At 39.0% G+C, this 18262-nt stretch overlaps 2 protein-coding genes across 2 annotated transcripts in view; both read right to left on the bottom strand.

Moving 5' to 3' along the window:
• Positions 1 to 702, bottom strand: part of RNF128 (ring finger protein 128) — a gene marked incomplete at its 5' end in the record, with an annotated part of 147813 nt that extends 147111 nt beyond the window's left edge. The window contains one exon of the mRNA XM_081115345.1: positions 297 to 702. Coding sequence (XP_080971471.1) covers positions 297 to 702 — 406 coding nt within the window. The remainder of the gene's footprint in view (positions 1 to 296) is intronic.
• An 8799-nt stretch (positions 703 to 9501) lies between these two features.
• LOC308536251 (RPA-related protein RADX-like) overlaps positions 9502 to 18262 on the bottom strand; it is a 57505-nt gene continuing 48744 nt past the window's right edge. The window contains exons 13-14 of the mRNA XM_081115350.1: positions 14598 to 14765; positions 9502 to 10774 (exon numbers count right to left, since the gene is read on the bottom strand). Coding sequence (XP_080971476.1) covers positions 10644 to 10774; positions 14598 to 14765 — 299 coding nt within the window. The 3' untranslated portion in view covers positions 9502 to 10643. The remainder of the gene's footprint in view (positions 10775 to 14597; positions 14766 to 18262) is intronic.

The following is an 18262-nucleotide window of genomic DNA, read 5'->3' as shown; positions in this document are numbered from 1 at the left end:
TAAATGCACATATTATTAAAACACAATTATATAATACACACTGAGAAAACTAATACAGCTTAAAAAACTGAAATAAAATAGGATACATTTCATGAATTGTTTTTGTCCTTGGACCAAATTAATTAGAAATATCGAGTAATAGTCAGTTAATTCCAAGTAGTGCCAGGCAAGAAAATTTAAAGTAAAACTGTGTTTTATACCTCATTGCCAGATCGAGAGTAATTCTAGGCGGAAATTCCATTTTAAGATAAACAAAGACATTATCCCTTTTGAGGAACCTATGTATTATTACTTACCGAAATTTGCCATCTGTATCGTCTGGTTCCCAGTCTCTGGAACGTTGTAAATCACAACAGCATCAGCATTTCTTCTGCTTGCTGTTTGAATTTTTTCTGAAAATGTACAATTACCTCTTTCTATCAGTGCAATCCAAGGCTTCTTGGTATTAGTAAACTCAGTGTTGTAGTCACAGGCTTGGTAGTTACTGTTCTTAGGGATGCCTACCACCCCCATAGCATTAGCTACTGGTGAAGCTAATCCATAAACACCACATTCACACATCTCTGTTGTAGTATAGTTGCTGGTTTCATTGTAATAATGCACAGTCACATAGGCGTTCACTGGAAAGGATGCTGTGATTTTAAATAAAAAGGTAAAAATTACAAGCAGCCGAAACCAACTGGACTTATTCTCCTGGTTCATTGCTTGTTCATTTGAGCATAAAATTTAAGATGTCTGCTGATATTTCCAACTATCAGTAACCATTCGTCCACGCAGTTCCCCGCTAAGCAGAAGTTTGAAATTTCAGTTGCAAGCAGGTAACTGATCTCACCTCAAGCAACATAAGCTCTGAATACATCAGCTCTATTTCACTTCACTTATCTACATTCCCTTTTGCCTGCCCCTCCTCCAACTGTACACACACGTAACCCTTCACCAAGACTACCTTAGTAATAAATAACACCATCAACTTTATTCTACATATCAACTTATCAGGGTTGGATGACTTCCTGCACTGACATTTTTTCCCCCTACTGTTCCAGCTAACGCACTTTCATAAACATGGAGTGATTGGAACGAGGAACTGGACTCTTGGGAATCCCACGTGACAAGTCTGAAAGTCACCTCTCTCAGAATATCTAAAACACCAAACTGGTTTTCCAAGCCCTGCTGAAATATGCTATCAACCAGTTTAGCCAAGAGTAAGTTAAAATACACAATTTTAATTGCTAAGGCATTAGTGGAATTGATTTTACAACCTTTCCCCCTCTTATTTCTTTTTGGAGTATTTTTTAATAGGCTCCCCAAGGTATATCTTCTGCCACATTGTTTAGTCATTGAAAAATGAACATATTTCAGTAACAAAGATCCTTTCCTTTCAAGTAAAGTACCTTATCCATGGTAGGCACTCAAATATTTGTTGATTGACAGATACTTATGAGTTGCAGCATTCCATTAATTTTTATGTTCCATGTGTTATGCTCTAACAAGGTCATTCAATATTTAATTTTTAAAATTTAGAATTTTAAATTCTATTTTTCTAAACCAGTAGTACATTGGACACTCACAGCACTCGGACATTGCTATGGGGTCAACTGCTCTTGGCAATTTGCTGGGAGAGGGAGATTTCAATGTGTGCCAAGGGCTGGTGAAGGAGTAGATAAATTAACAAGAAAACAAACAGAGATATCAGAAGTCTGATTGGGTCAAAGAGTTAGCAAACTAGACAAGCAGGCATTAGGCCGTCACAGAAGCAGAAAGACACCAGGTCAAAAGGAGGGCAGGCACAATGGTAGTCTGAAGTCCAAGGAAAGTAATCTGGAATCAGGAAGAATACTGGAGTCAAGGGGACAGGACAAAAAAATAGGAAAATAGGAAACATTGTTGAAGGAGATGATCAGTGGCAAGATTCTTCCTCTTGCTTCCTGTCTGTTCTTAGGCATCTGAGAGTGGATCCTGCAGTTGGAAACAAAAAGTTAGCATTACTCAGCAGAGGTGAGGAGTTCAAGGAAGCTACATTTGAACCTAATGAATAAACCCCAACAGAAGCACAATACAAATATAAACCTTTCTATTATATTATAGCTGCCGATATGTATCTGTGTATCTATTCCCCTATGGTACTTGGTATTAGTGGCACTTTTAAAATTATATTTTTAATTTTAATTTTACTCTTTTTTAAAAAAATGTATTTTATTGATTTTACAGAGAGGAAGGGAGAGGGACAGAGAGTTAGAAACATCGATGAAAGAGAAACACAGATCAGCTGCCTCCTGCACACCTCCTACTGGGGATGTGCCTGCAACCAAGGTACATGCCCTTGACTGGAATTGAACCTGGGACCTTTCAGTCATCAGGCTGATGCTCTATCGACTGAGCCAAACCAGTTAGGGCTAATTTTACTCTTTTTGAAATTGATTTTAGAGAGAGAGGAAGGGAGAAGGAGAGAGATAGAAACATCGATGAGAAACATGGATCAGCTGCTTCCTGCATGTCCCTACTGGGCATTGAGTCCCCAACCTGGGCATGTGCCCTTACTGGGAATCGAACTGGCGACCTCTTGGTCCATGGGTCAATGCTTAATCACTGAGCCACATGGCCAGGCATAGTGGCACTTTGCACATAGTAATCACTCAATAATTATTCATGAACTTGAACTGTAAAGTTTAAAGATCTTGTATATTAGCTTATGGTCTATTTCAGAACAAAGGTGGTTTATTATTTTGCTATTAGCATTACCATTTTGATGTTAAAACTCATAATATAGCCTGCATTCACTAGACCAAAACAAAACAAAACTATAAAATGGAAAACAGAAGTGTTATTATTGTCAAAACCATTAATTTGCTGATTGCTAATAGACATCTGTGATAAATTCAACATCAGCATTCAAAATGCAAATAATTAGCAAAGTCCTAGAAATTTGATTTAACTTTTTTCTATGTTATTAAATTGTTTCTAAAGGAGACTTTTTTCCTGAAATAATTTAAAAACAGTTTAGTGAGGAGTTAGTTAAATCCATTAGAAATCATATTTGGTTAAATAATATTAACACACTAGTTTCAAATCTTCATATTAATGGAAACTAAGGAGAAAATAAACAAGTGAAACTACATCAAAATAAAAAGCTTCTGCACAGCAAAAGAAACCATCAACAAAACAAGAAGAAAGTCCACTTCATGGGAGAATATATTTGCCAATGTTATATCTGATAAGGATTTAATCTCCAGCATTTACAGGGAACTGATATAGCTTAACAAAAGGGAGATAAACAATCCAATCAAAAAATGGGCAAAGGACCTAAATAGACACTTTTCAAAAGAGGACATACAGAAGGCCAAGAGACATATGAAAACATGCTCAAAGTCACTAATCATCTGAGAGATGCAAATCAAAATGAGAATGAGTTACCATTTCACACCTGTCAGAATGGCTATCATCAACAAAACAACAAATGACAAATGCTGGTGAGGATGCAGACTGGTGCAACCACTGTGGAGAACAGTATGGAGTTTCCTAAAAAAAAAAAAAAAAAATGAAACTCCCATTTGACCCAGGAATCCCACTTCTAGGAATATATCCCAAGAAACCAGAAATACCAATCAGAAAGGATATATGCACCCCTATGTTCATAGCAGCACAATTTACCATAGCTAAGATTTGGAAACAGCCTAAGTGCCCATCAGCAGATTAGTGGATTAGAAAACTGTGGTACATCCTCACAATGGAATACTATGCTGCTATAAAAAAGAAGGAACTCTTACCATTTGCAACAGCATGGATGGAACTGGAGAGCATTATGCTAAGCGAAATAAGCCAGTCAGAGAAAGAAAAATATCACATGATCTCACTCATTTGTGGAATATAATGAACAACATAAACTGGTGAACAAAAATAGAACCAGCGACATAGAAGCACTGAACAGACTGTCCAACCTAAGAGGGAAGGCAGGGGAAGAGGAGGGGGTAAGAGATCAACCAAAGGACTTGTATGCATGCATATGAGCATAACCAATGGACACAGACAGTAGCGGATGAGGGCATGTGCTGGGTGGTGGGAGCGGTCAGGGAAAAGTCAATGGGAGAAAAAGAAGACTCATGTTATATATTAAACAATAAAAAATTTAAATTAAAAAAATCTTCACACTGTAATTTTTACACAAGTTATGTGCCTTATAAATGATGACGTTCCATAACACTTTGTGGCAATGCTTGTGTATTAAAGAGAACTTTCTTGAACTATTTTTAATTTCTCTGGTGGTGGAAGTTCATGATTTTATATGATAACCAGCACTATATACCTTCTATATATGTGCTTTTAAGTTTCCTTCAGCGACTTTCAGAAAGAGAGCAATAACTTTGCTAATTTTATATTTTTAAAAATTTACAGTTAAGTAAAATTTGTTTTGGAACAATAAATACCCATCAATGTAATTTTTCCCTTAACTTTTAAGGGAAGTTGGAGGATGAGTGGTCTAGTGCTTATTCAGCGTTGGAAATTTTTGTCTGTGAAACACCTATATTAGACTCACGTGGAAGTGTATTGAACATGAAAATTCCTGGATCCCACCCCCAGTCATCCTGAATCAGAATCAGAGGATAATATCTAGAAATTCACATTTTAAATAAGTTCTCCAGGTAATTCTTATGTATTTTACAATTTAAAAACTTTAAATCAGACAAATTGTATATGATGACTAGTATAAGATCTAGTTTTAATTTTGACGGATTAGCTGCTGTCATTTTATTCAACCTCTTTGTTCAACTTCCAAGCTATAAAAGTTTGATTTTTATTTGTAATTTAGGTGGTACTCTGAACACTTTTTAAGTATCTTAAAAATAAAAAGTTTTCACAGGTGCTGATTTTACAACAGCTAATAAATATATATCCCCAGGAAATAAATAAAATAAAAACCTCTCTGGGACTTTTTCTTCATTTACACAGTAAAAGAGGTTGGATTAGAATGTATCTATCAAGTCTCTTCTAGATCTGACATGTTAGAACTCTATGAAAATAAAATTTGTTTACAAAACATCAATTTTTAATTTCTCCTTCCTATCAGCACAATTCATGATGACACTGCACCTTGAGTAGATTAAACTGTATAGGAGGTAAGTTCAAAGTATTGGGTAAAGCTTAAGCTTTAATAAAACTAATAAGTGCTTGAAATAGTACTATATACCATTGATTTTCAAACTTGTCTGCACATTAGAATCACCTGGGGAGCTGTTAACAGTCTCGACGCCCAGGCTACACCCCAAACAGAAACTTGGTGGTGACATCTAGGCATAGTAATTTTTAAACACTAAATTTATTGGAGTGACATTGGTTAATAAGATTATATAGGTTTCAAATGCAGAATTCTATAATACATCATCTGTATATTGCATTGTGTGTTCACCACTCCAAGTCAAATTTTCTTCCATCATTATATATTTCATCCCCTTTACCCATTATTATCACTCCACCTCCCTTCCCTCTGGCAACTACCATAATGTTGTCTAAGTCTATGGGTTTTTGTTTATTCATTTGTTGCTTTCAGTTTTACGTGTCACATGTAAAACTGAAATAATATAGTTCTTGACTTTTCCCTTCTGATTGATTTTGGTTAGCATGTTATTCTCAAGATTCATCCATGTTTTTGCAAGTAACAGTATTTCATCTTTACTTATGGGCTGAGTACTATTCCATTGTGTATATGTACATTGTGTATATATATCTTCTTGAGCCAATCACCTATCAAGAGACACTTTGGATGTTTCCATGTCTTGGCCACTGTGAATAATGCTAATCTCAGTAATTTTAAAAATTCTCCAGGTAATACCTATATAAAGCCAAGTATGAGAACCACTGCTATATAGAAACTGGATGGGACTGTTATTTTGCAAATTTTACAAATAAGTAAGTTAAGGCCCAGCAATTCAAGTGGCTTTTCTTAAAGTTCCACAGGGATTTAGGGATAGATCTGTGACTAGCTTTAAAATCCCCACAATCTAACTTTTTATTTCTTAAATATAAAAGAAAGCAAAAACATAGGGCTAGAAATGGTATCAACATAACAATGTATAGATTAGGAATAATATAGTGAGTGGTATGACCTGGACCAAGAAAGATGTTTATATTTAATGTTCCTATTTTGGAGACTTAGCACAAATATAATACAACTAAAGGCCTGGTGCACAGAATCCGTGCACTGGAGCAGGGGTCCCTCAGCGAGCCTGTGCCCTCTCACAGTCCGGGACCCCTCGGGGGATGTCTGCCTGAGGGGAGTGGGCCTAAACCGGCAGGCAGACATCCCTCTCACAGTCCAGGAGCCCTCACTCCTTACTGCCCGCCTGCTCGCTGCTCCTTACTGCTTGGCTCACTACTCCTTAGCGCTGCCACGGAGGTTGGAAAGGCTCCTGCCACTGGCACTGTACTCACTAGACATGAGCCCGGCTTCTGGCTGAGCAGTGCTCCCCCTGTGGGAGCACACTGACCACCAGGGGGCAGCTCCTGTGTTAAGCATCTGCCCCCTGGTGGTCAGTGCACATCATAGCGACTGATTATTCTGGTTGTTGCGCCTTAATGGTTGCTTAGGCTTTTACTATATAGACTAGGGGCCTGGTGCACGAAATTCGTGCACTGGGGGGGGGGTGGTCCCTCAGCCCAGCCTGCCCCCTCTCACATACTGGGAGCCCTCAGGGGATGGCCTAGTGATGGCTTAGGCCCACTCCCTGCTCCCCTTGGGGACAGGGCCTAAGCCGCAGTCTGGCCTCCCTTTGTGGGAGGTTACCAGGCTGATCAGGGGAAGGCACCAGCCCCATCACCCTGCTGCTGCAGCCACTGCCAGTCACCGCAGTCAGCAAGGTTTTTCATCAACATGGACTCCAGTCCCTTCACCATGAAACAATGACAACTTTCTTTAGGCATTTTCAAGATGTGTCTTTCATATAATAATAATTACTTTATTTTTTTTATCCTCACCTGAGGATATGTTTCCATTGATTTTTAAAGAATGTGGAAGAGAACGGGAAAGACAGAGAGAAACAGCAAAGTGAGAGGAACACTTTGATTGGTTGCCTCCTGCATGAGCCCTGACCTGGGCCCTGGCCAGGGAGGAGCCTGCAAACTAGGTACATGCCCTTGCTCAGAATTAAACTCAGACCCTGCCATCAGCAGGCCAAGGCATTATCCACTGAGCCAAACCAGCTAGGGTAGGATATGACATTTCTTAGACCTCCAGCAGCCGACCTTCGTTTTTTTTGCCAGGAGTGTGGTGAAAAACCTAGATCACCTATTTGGATTCTTATTACCCAGGTTACTAAGAATATTACCAGTGGCATACAGGGAGCTTAACCAATGAGCGGTCAGAAAAGGTGTTTCTTCTGTAGTTCACACCAATCGCTGGCTTGCGCGCCCCTCCCACACCCCGCGTCCCAGGCCTGATGCCTCTGGCCCAGGCTTAAGGCCTGGGCAGAGGACCCCCATCTCCCCCAGATCACCGGCTCTGCCCTGGCCCAGGTCTGATGCCTCGGCCAGAGGTGTCGACCCCCATCACCCTCCAATTGCCAGATTGACTCCTTGCCCAGGCCTGACGCCTTGGCCAGAGGCATCAGGCCTAGGAAGGGGACCCCCAGACCCCTCTGATTACTGGCTCTGCCCCCTGCCCAGGCTTGATGTCTCTGGTCCAGGCTTCAGGACTGGGCAGGGGACCCCCATCTCCCCCCGATCACCGGCTCTGCCCTTGCCCAGGCCTGACACTTCAGCCAGAGGCATCGACCCCCATCACCCTCCGATTGCTGGATTGGCCCCTTGCCCAGGCCTGACGCCTCCACCAGAGGTGTCAGGCCTGGGCAGGGGACACCCATCTCCCCCCGATCACCGGCTTCTGGGGACAGCCTGCAGCCCGGGATGGCAGCTCACACTGGCGGCTGCGCTGTCCCGCCCTGCCTGCAGTATGCAAATTAGCCACCATCTTTGTTGGCGGTTAATTTGCTATCATGCTGATTAGCCAATGGGAGGTGTAGTGAAGGTACAGTCAATTACCATGTTTGTCTATTATTAGGTAGGATACTAGAGGCCTGGTGCATTAAATTCATGCACGGGTAGGGTCCCTAGGCCTGGCCAGAGATCAGAGCTGATTGGGGCCTTCTGGCTGCCAGCTGGGCCTCCCTTCCTCGGCTGCCGGCCACCAGCCAGTGCCTTCCTTCATTCCATGCTGCCCCCTTGGTGGTCAGCGCATGTCATAGCAAGTGATAGAATGCCTGGTCTCCCAGTCTAACTCCCAAGGGGACACTTTACATATTATCCTTTTATATATAGAGATGACTTTACTCAAATGTAATCTCAAATAAGTGGAATCATAATATAGTCCCCAAATCTTCTTTTATTTATTAATTTTAAATCTTTTTCCTACAATTACTTTACTGAAAACAGTTTCATACTGAAATAAGCAGGACTAATACATATTTTACCTCCCATTAATTTACCTGCAAATTCTTGGGTAGCAATGCTTAAAAGAGAAATAAAGAAAGAAAATGTAACTGAAAAGGTAACTAGTGAAATAGCAACCAGCTCAATTATAAACCATGTAAATAACTTAATAATAATATAATTGGTTATAATCTATAGTCCATATTACCACATGGTTTCTAGCTAAAAACATCAAATGTTATTAGTATCGCCAAATAAGGGTTTCAAATTTCTTAAAATCTCTTTTTTTTTAAATAAATGCAATATATTTCCAACAAAGACATAAGAATGGCAGAGAGAACATGTGCTAATGTTCTGCTTTCAATAGCTTACCAAAGGATTTCAATGTGCATATCTCATGTGCCATATAAAATTAGAAACTTCAGTAAGAGACTGTGGTCCCTGGTAGACTATGAAATATTTCATAATTTACTCATTGCCTTGTTAATATGAATGTGATGTCACAGTAGTATATTTGTGTTGACTTTGGAATTAATGAACACATTGACACTTGAAGATAAGTTCTTCTGTGGGTAGTTTGCTATTCTTCTTAGGAAACTGCCACAGTAGTGATCTAATTTTGCAACATCCAGAAATAATTACACATACGTTTAACTCCAAATTTGGATAGAAATATCACTAGAATATAAAATAAACTGCCAGGGAATTTGCCTTTAAAAATTCTAAATTTAAAAAAGTTCATATATCTCATTCAATATGACAACAGAAATTATACCTGTTAAAATGTGTGGTTTTGAAATCTTAGCCTGAGGTTTTAGTCAATAACTTCTGAAGTATTATTTTCCCCTTCCCCAACATTTATGTGGCACTAAAATTGATTTGCCTTATAAAGTTTATGATAACTAAAAACAAAAACCCAGCTTTTGTTTGATAAAATAACAATCTTCAACCCATATGTAAGAATCATTTTGGCTTATTCAGTAAGTACATATAAGTCTCTCATGGCCAAAAATATATATGAAAGAAAGAAATTAAATCCATTCAAAATAAGACAGGTGACCAAAAAAGTTATTGCTTTTTAAATTCTTTAATAACACACTCAGAATTTTACCATGAGGAGGATTCACAATTCTAATTAACATTTAAACACAATTATAAAAACAAAAGACCGAGCACATTTATGGACAAACTGCAGCATCTGTCTTTAGGTTCATAAACTGCCAAATACATTTTAAATGTATAGCATATGAAGTTACAGACCAATAAGGCTAGAAGGAAACCCCAAAAATTAATAGCTTAACTATAATCAAATTCATCTTGATACAGAGTAATTTTTAACTCATGTGTTGGTCATAGATACACATAGATGTCAACCATAGGGCCTTGTAAATGTGGAAGGCCATTTACATTTAAAATGAAGTATAATAGACAACCAGAATAAAATCAATTTCCTTAGTTACCGTTTTCATAGTTTGAATATGAGCACCTAAAATGTTAATATGAGATAAAAATTTCACTATTTAAGCTCACATTACATGTACCCAAATTACAACTGAATACAGCAAAAATTTAGATACACAGTAGCCTCTGGTTTTAAAATAACAGACTGGTGAAAACATTTAGAAATTCAGATGATATGAAGTCACAATAGGGAGTGGAAAACCTTAAGACAATTTAATTCATTCACATTGCACAGCTGACTAAACTAAAGAATGGGGCAAGGAGACCATAACAATTGTTGTGTGCTTTTGAAAATGACAGAAACTACCTTAGTTGTAAGAAATGCAGATTGACCATTTTAGAAGCATTTAATCTTCAAATTAGCAACTCAAAACTTGCCATTATAGGTGAATAAAAGTTGCAGGATGTCAAATGTCTATGTAGTTACTCTTCTGAAGTCAAGATGCCCTATGCTGAGGCTTTAGAACAAATTTACACTTCACAAATAAGACAGTGAACATAAATTATTAAAAGTCAAGATAATAGTCATATCGAAGTAAGGTAAATTTTCTTGATACACAAAAATTTTTCTAATGACTGGTTCAGTAATGAACTTAAAATGAAGTCTGTTAACTCCAAATACAAGACTAACATTAAACTACTTAATAACTTGGGAGCTTATGTAATATTCTTGCAGAAAAACAGTTATCAAAATTACCAACAAAATGATAGACTATAATTAATGCATTGCCTTATTTAACAATCTGTAATAATTCCATTTGCTAATTTTAAGGAGCATTATCTGGTCTATAAATTTTATGTAAACAGACTTCTACATTGTTGTTACCCAAATTACAGATATCCAAGATACAGATGACATGCACTCTATCCAGTTTAGTTACTGCTTTTATAATATCACCTAAAAATAAAAAGCAGATGGTAAGTATTGTAAAATAATTAAATATTTACTTTTATTTAATATCACATAAACTGATATTTTTTCTTATAATATTAACCCTGTGCTTCATCTTCTTCCTCTTCACTCTAATTCATCACACACATTCATCAAAAGTATGCTGTAATAACTTCCAAAGATAACAGTGAATACATCAAACAGATGCTGCCAGTAATGTCAAGATATGGGCTGGTACTTCAAAGCCATATTTAGTTATATTTATTTTTTATTTTTTATACTGGAGCAATGCAAATCTACATATTTTCAAGGCAATAAAAAGAAACTAGTTCATAAAAAATGTTTAAAAAGATGACACCAATGCTATACTATAAGGCACTGCATTACATTATTCTGTACTTATTTTTACCTGTCAGGTTGACCTTTCACTTTGGAATTATTGGAGGAATGAAAAAGTTTTAAATCAGACAGATCTGAGTTCAAGTCCCAGCTGTTACCCATGCTAGTAAATCTGATTTTCAGTGTAATCATCTTTAAATATAGGAAAATAATATTCACATTGCAAGGTTCTTATTATTAGAGTTAGTCATAACTTATAAAAATGTTCAGGCACAGTGCATGGCACAAAGCTAAAGTGACACACTGTCAATAGGATTTTATATTAATCCTCACCTGAGGATATGTTTTTATTGATTTGAGAGAGGAAGGAAGGGAGAGCGAAACATCAATTGGTTGCCTCTCGCATGCACCCCAAATGGGGAAGTCAGACATCCCTCTCACAAACCGGCAGTCAGACATCCCTCTCACAATCCGGGACTGCTGGCTCCCAACTGCTCACCTGCCTGCCTGCCTGATTGCCCCTAACCACTTATGCCTGCCAGCCTGATTACCCCCTAACCACTCCCCTGCTAGCCTGATCAACGCCTAACTGCTCCCCTGACGGCCCAGTCGCCCCTAACTGCCCTCCCCTGCTGGCCCAGTCACCCCCAACTTCCCTTCCCTGCCGGCCCAGTCACCCCCAACTTCCCTCCCCTGCAGGCCAGGTCGCCCCTAACTGCCCTCTCCTGCCAGCCTGGTCCCCCCCAACTGCCCTCCCTCCCCTGCCTGCCCAATCGCCCCTATCTGCCCTCCCCTGCTGGCCTGGTTGCCCCTAACTGCCCTCCCCTCCTGACTGGCCTGATTTCCCACAACTGCCCTCCCCTGCCAGCCATGTTGTGGCTGTGGGCGCTGCCATCGTTGAGGGTGGGGCAGTCAATTTGCATAATTCCTCCTTATTGGCTGTGTGCGCCACCATCTTTGCATTGGTGTGAGGGTTAGTTAGCATATTCCCTCTTTATTAGATAGGATTCTGAATGTAAGTATTGGACCTAAGTGGTATGCACATGGGAGCAGTGCAAATTTCTAATCTTCTCTCCTTTTAACTCAAATGAGACAATTTATCCCAGTGATGGCGAACCTTTTGAGATTGGCGTGTCAGCATTTTGAAAAACCCTAACTTAACTCTCGTGCCGTGTCACATATACAAATTTTTTGGTATTTGCAACCATAGTAAAACAAAGATTTATATTTTTGATATTTATTTTATATATTTAAATGGCATTTAACAAAGAAAAATCAACCAAAAAAATGAGTTCGCGTGTCACCTCTGACACACGTGTCATAGGTTCGCCATCACTGATTTATTCTTTCACCTTATAATTGTCTGAAATTTTATTACCTCCATAGCATAGCATAGTACAATTGTTTTCTCTTATAAACGTTTAGTTATTCAAGTGCTATGCAATAAACTCCTTGAGGAGTGCTAGGAGTATATGTAATCCCAGTAGTGAAACCCTTCAACCAACTGTTTAGGCTACTACATAAGGCTACAAACTTATTTCTATATACCAAAATTATTTATATATACCTATAAAATTATGTGTCCATGATTACCTTATTCACTTTTTTTTGTTATTTCTATTTCCTAAGCATGTGGTAAAGTTTTTAGAAGGTTTCATTGAGCTTATAAGGATATTACATTTAAGTTATATTTTAAGAAAGCCTTTATTATCTATGGTCTTTCTATGCTGATGAAACTCTTGAGTGTATGTTGTTTTTAAACAAGTCTTAAGAGCTGTGCCTGATGAATAAGTAGCTTTTGGTATTAACGCTTACTGTAAACTGAACATGAATAGCTAATTTTATGTGACGAGGGGTTTTTATTTTCCCACAGTCTATTTTAGAAGGGATTATTAGTCGACTTGCAGTATTACTTCTTACACTGCAGCTCCTTAAACTTCCAAAAATTCCAGATTCCTTAGTTAGTGCCCTAATAGGCACTTTAAATATTTGTACACTTATTTTCTTACTTCATACAATATCCATTTCTGTCACTTTTTTCCTGCTATATGTATATGTTATTATTGAAGAATATCAAGACAAAATTCTCAGCTGCCTACTAGTTTCTAGTGCCAATATCCTTCCAACAGTCACTAACATCGTCACATGAAAATATCTGGTTAATATTTGGGAGATGAAGGGCAAAAATCACTAGAAAAGAAAAGTGATAGGGTAATCAAAAGTGAGGTGATTTATTTTCTTTTTCATCACATAAGATTATTAATAATGTGCCCTGGCCAGGTGACTCAGTTGGTTGGAACATCATCCCACACACTGAAAGGTTTTGGGTTCAATTCCTGGTCAGAGCATATACCTAGGTTGCAGGTTTGATCCCTGTGGAATCGGGCCTAAACCGGCAGTTGGACATCCCCGAGGGGTCCCAGATTGGAGAGAGTGCAGGCTGGGCTGAGGGACATCCCCTCCCTCAGTGCACAAATTTAGTGCACCAGGCCTCTAGTTGCATTATAAGAGAAAACCCTTGAGTTAAAAAAAAAATTTTTAGAGAGAGAGGAAGAGGGATGGAGAGATGAAAAAATCGACCAGGTGTTCCTGCACACCCCCTACTGGGGATCGAGCCTGAAACCTAGGCATGTGCCCTGACCAGGAATCAAACCAGGGACCTCTTGGTTTATAGGTGGACTCTCAACCACTGAGCAACACCAGCCAGGCTATAAGAGAACACGGTTAATGCTTGCCTGGAATAAAAACCATTAATCCATTCTATTTTGTTTAAAATATATATTTTCACCCTAGCCGGTTTGGCTCAGTGGATAGAGCATTGGCCTACAGACTCAAGGGTCCCAGGTTCGATTCCGGTCAAGGGCATGTACCTTGGTTGCGGGCATATCCCCAGTAGGGAGTGTGCAGGAGGCAGCTGATCGATGTTTCTCTCTCATCGATGTTTCTAACTCTCTATCCCTCTCCCTTTCTCTCTGTAAAAAATCAATAAAATATATTAAAAAAATAAAATATATATTTTCACTTATAAGTCTTGGGGTACATTTATAAAATAATTCTTCAAACTGTATTAAATGTTAAGGCTAAAATATTTATAGCAGGGGTGGGGAACCTTAAACCTTTTTTTCTTCCAAGGACTACTTGGATATTTATAACATCATTTATGGGCCAAACAAAATGATTAACTTAAAAATTATGTTGCTATGAAAAAAGCTCCTAGATTTATTGAATTTCTTGTCCCACCTGTGGTTTCCTTGGCAGGGCCAGACCTAATGATACACCTGGCAGACCAGACGGTCCCCACCTCTGCTTTATGTAAAAACATCTTAAGGTTAGGACTGTTTACAATATTTTTTTTCCTTTTTATTGAACATATTGGGGTGACACTGGCTAACAACACTAGACCGGTTTCAGGTGCACCATTCCACAAAACATGACCATTTACAATACTAATTTTATTTTCTGAATGAAAAGAGCACTGAGACGGTCATACCTGCAAGGGCTCTTGGACGTGGCATCCTCCCAGAATCAGTTACTTCCTGTGGATACACACAGCTGTAATTCATACAGGATAATAATGTGTCTATTTGAGGTGTTCGGATATCTTCTGGACAGTACAGGGGTAGAAATGCAACATCAATTGCTCTCTCGTGGTTCAGACCTTTAAAGAAAAATTACACTTTATTAAAGGTTAGTGGGTTAGTATATGGTGCTAATGAGGCCAAGTTGCTGATTTGATCCTAATATATGCCAAATAGCTTCACACCTATAAAAGACAGTTTGAGCCCTGGCTGGTGTGCTCAGTGGTTGGGGCATTGGTCCACACACTGAAGGGTTGAGGGTTTGATTCCCAGTCAAGGGCATGTGCTTGGGTTGCAGGTTCATTTCCCAGCCCGGGTCTGGGCATGTGTGGGAGGCAGCCAATTGATGTGCGATGTGTCTCTCACATTGATGATCTCTATTTCTCTCTCTCTCTCTCTCCTCTCTCTCTCTCTCTCTCTCTCTCTCTCTCTCTCTCTCTCTCTCCCTTCCCTCCGTCCCTCCTCTCTCCTCCCTCCCTCCCTTCATTTCCTTCTCCCTCCCTTCCTCTCTCCCTCCCTCCCTCTCGCCCTCCCTCCTTTCCACTCTATCCTCAGGTGAGGATAAAAAAAAGACAGTTTGAAAACTGTGGCCTAAACTCTTAGCTGTGCAAACATTTATGAATACATGTTATTGGTTGAAAGAGGAGACAGTTCAGTGCAGTCTTTCACCACTGCTGGAAAAAAAATTTCAAAAAATTTTCTCTACTGATGAAAGGTTGAAGGTTAAAATCTTAATACGCAGAGAACAGCCTCGTCACATAAATGAAACTTGTATAGTGCTTTCTTCATCATTCATAAGAAAACTATTGGTTCTCTCATTGCCATTTGGACTTAAGGATATACTGGTATGGTATGGTATGGTATGGTATGGTATGCACCATAATAACTAGGTCCAATCTGTCCTCAAATATATGTGTCAATAACTTACTCTTAGGGCTATAAGAGGCTGCAGTAGAAAAGAGGCTATAGGGGACCAACCAAACTGAATCCTGACCTACTACTGTCATCTTTTTACATGGGTCAATGTCAGTTAGGGTGGACAAAAGACTCCCTAGAGGCAAGGGTCTGAGCTGGGTACTAAAGGATGAATAGCTTTTAAGTAAACAGGAGGGTATTTCAGGCAGGGAATGGAGTAGCCAAAAGTATAGGCCAGAGTAAGGAGCCCATTGTGGCTGAAGCAAGGGTAAACACACAGAACAAAACTATATGAATTCTATCTAGTTACCCAAACCAGAAACCTGGGAGCTATCCGTAACTCCTCCCTTTCATTCTTCCATGATATGTGTCACAGGGTCCTATAGATTCTATGACCTTAATATCTCTCCTATTCATCCTTACAGAGATTCTTAACTATTTAGCATGATCCAATGATGTGTAAACAAAGTCCTTCCTGTTGAGTTGTGAACTAATCTAGAAATTCAAATCCATTATTTGCTTTTTATGGGCAAATGACACAAAATTCCATAGCTTTAAGGTAACATACGACTAAGGGCTAAAGATTTGTAGGGAATTACTAAAATTTGGTTTTCATAAACTAAAATAGCCATGATATCTAGAATTTACTGAGGATTCCAACTCAGTATTACAACAAGTATAGCTACCTCATGAAACTTAGCAATGCTGCAAAACCCTTGTAAATGTGCACATTCGGGTGTCTTATTTCCTTGACGCTAAGATTAAATTTAACTCTCAGATATAACTCTCATCAATTTAATAAGTATTTTATTTTACTTATTTATTTTCTTAAATATATTTTTATTGATTTCAGAGAGGAAGGGAGAGGGAGAGAGAGATAGAAACATCAATGATGAGAGGAAATCATTGATTGGCTGCCTTCTGCACACTCCCTACTGGGGATCGAGCCTGCAACCAGGGCATGGGCCCTTGACCAGAATCGAACCTGGGACCCTTCAGTCCACAGGCTGATGCTCTGTCCACTGAGCCAAAACACCTGGGGCTAATACGTATTTTAAATAAAAAGTAAACACTGCATTCAATGCTTCCATTGACCATAAAATGCAGTCCAACTTGCAAATGTGAAAGAAAATATGCTTTGAAATTGAGAAATATCTGAGATTGGAAATCCTGATATTTTCAGGAAGATAGTTTTATTATCAGCATGTCATTGATACTCCTTTCAGTTAATTCCTAAACTGTAAATGAAAGTGATTTAGATTCTATACTATTAATAATAATAGAGGCCGGTGCACAAAAATTCGTGCACTTGGGGGGGGGGTCCCTCAGCCTGGCCTGCATCCTCTCGCAGTCCAGGACCCCCAGGGGATGTCCACCTGCCAGTTTAGGCCCCCTCCCTGGGGGATCAGGCCTCAGCTGGCAGACAGACATCCCTCTGGCAGCCTGGGAGCCGCAGTCGGACATCCTTAGTGCCGCCAAGGAGGCCGGAGAGGCTCCCGCCACTGTTGCTGTGCTTGCAGCCATCAGCCTGTCAGCCCGGCTTGTGACTGAGTAGGGATCCCCTGTGGGAGCACACTGACCACCAGGGGACAGCTCCTGCATTGAGCATCTGCCCCCTGGTGGTCAGTGCATGTCATAGCCACCTGTCCTTCCCATTTGTTCCGCCTTCAGGGTCAATTAGCATACTATCCTTTTATTATATAGGATTTGTGAGTTCTTTGGTTAAAACTAGAATTCAGAGTTTTGTTAGAGAAATAAATAGGGTTCCTACATATGTTCGTCTTCTCTGTAATAGAAAACTAAGGAAACATAATTTTTATGGCCTGACTTCAACCTAGCCAGAAAGTAGGACTAGAAGATATCCAAATTTCTTTTAACTCTAGCAAAATATCTCACCAGGAAAAAATCCCTTTTTTCCCTTCTTGCCAGAAAGCAGACATAAAATTGATGTCAAATGATAGAATTTTGGTTATTTCCAAGTACCTAGAAACACCTATTTTTTCTTTTCTTTTAAATATTCTGTTTTGTTTCATCCATACATGGCTTATTTTTCACTGTCTTTTATCCCTGTTAACCACTTTAAGTCATTGAAAACAGGCAAGATATAAAACAGTATAGTTATAATATGAATTAAAAGTGGTTGGCAGAATGATAAATTTGCCTTCTTCACATTTGATTCTTGCTTTTATGTGGTGCATAGCAAAAGCCTCAAAGGTTTACAATTACTAGTAAGACAGTGGAGATGTTTAATGAACCAGTACCTTGTTAAAAAGAAGAAAAATATTCAAATTATGTGTTTCCAGATGAACTCATTATTTCCATGGTTACTTTTTTGTGATATAAGGGAAATTGTTGCTGTAATATTTGTTTCCTAGATATAAAACTAAGATGGATAAACTTGACCCCAAAAGACGAAGTAATGCAGTCTAGTGAAAAAAAGAATCAGAAATTTATATGTAAGACTCCCTAACAGAGTGAATAGAAATTCACACTTTTCATAGATTATACACATGTATGTACATATTTATGTGTAAGAAGGTAGGGGAAGTGGGAATGGGAGAGAGTAAAGGAGAAAAAAGGAATCTTGATAAAGGTCAAGGTAATTCATTCCAGTAGTCCAGATATAAAAATCTATGAACTGCAGTTTCTTTCAGGCATTAAA

Source organism: Myotis nattereri, assembly GCF_964212035.1.
Source record: "Myotis nattereri genome assembly, chromosome: X".
Lineage (NCBI taxonomy): Eukaryota > Metazoa > Chordata > Mammalia > Chiroptera > Vespertilionidae > Myotis > Myotis nattereri.
Note: the sequence above shows the minus strand (reverse complement) of the source record. Positions and strands in the feature narration are given on the sequence as shown.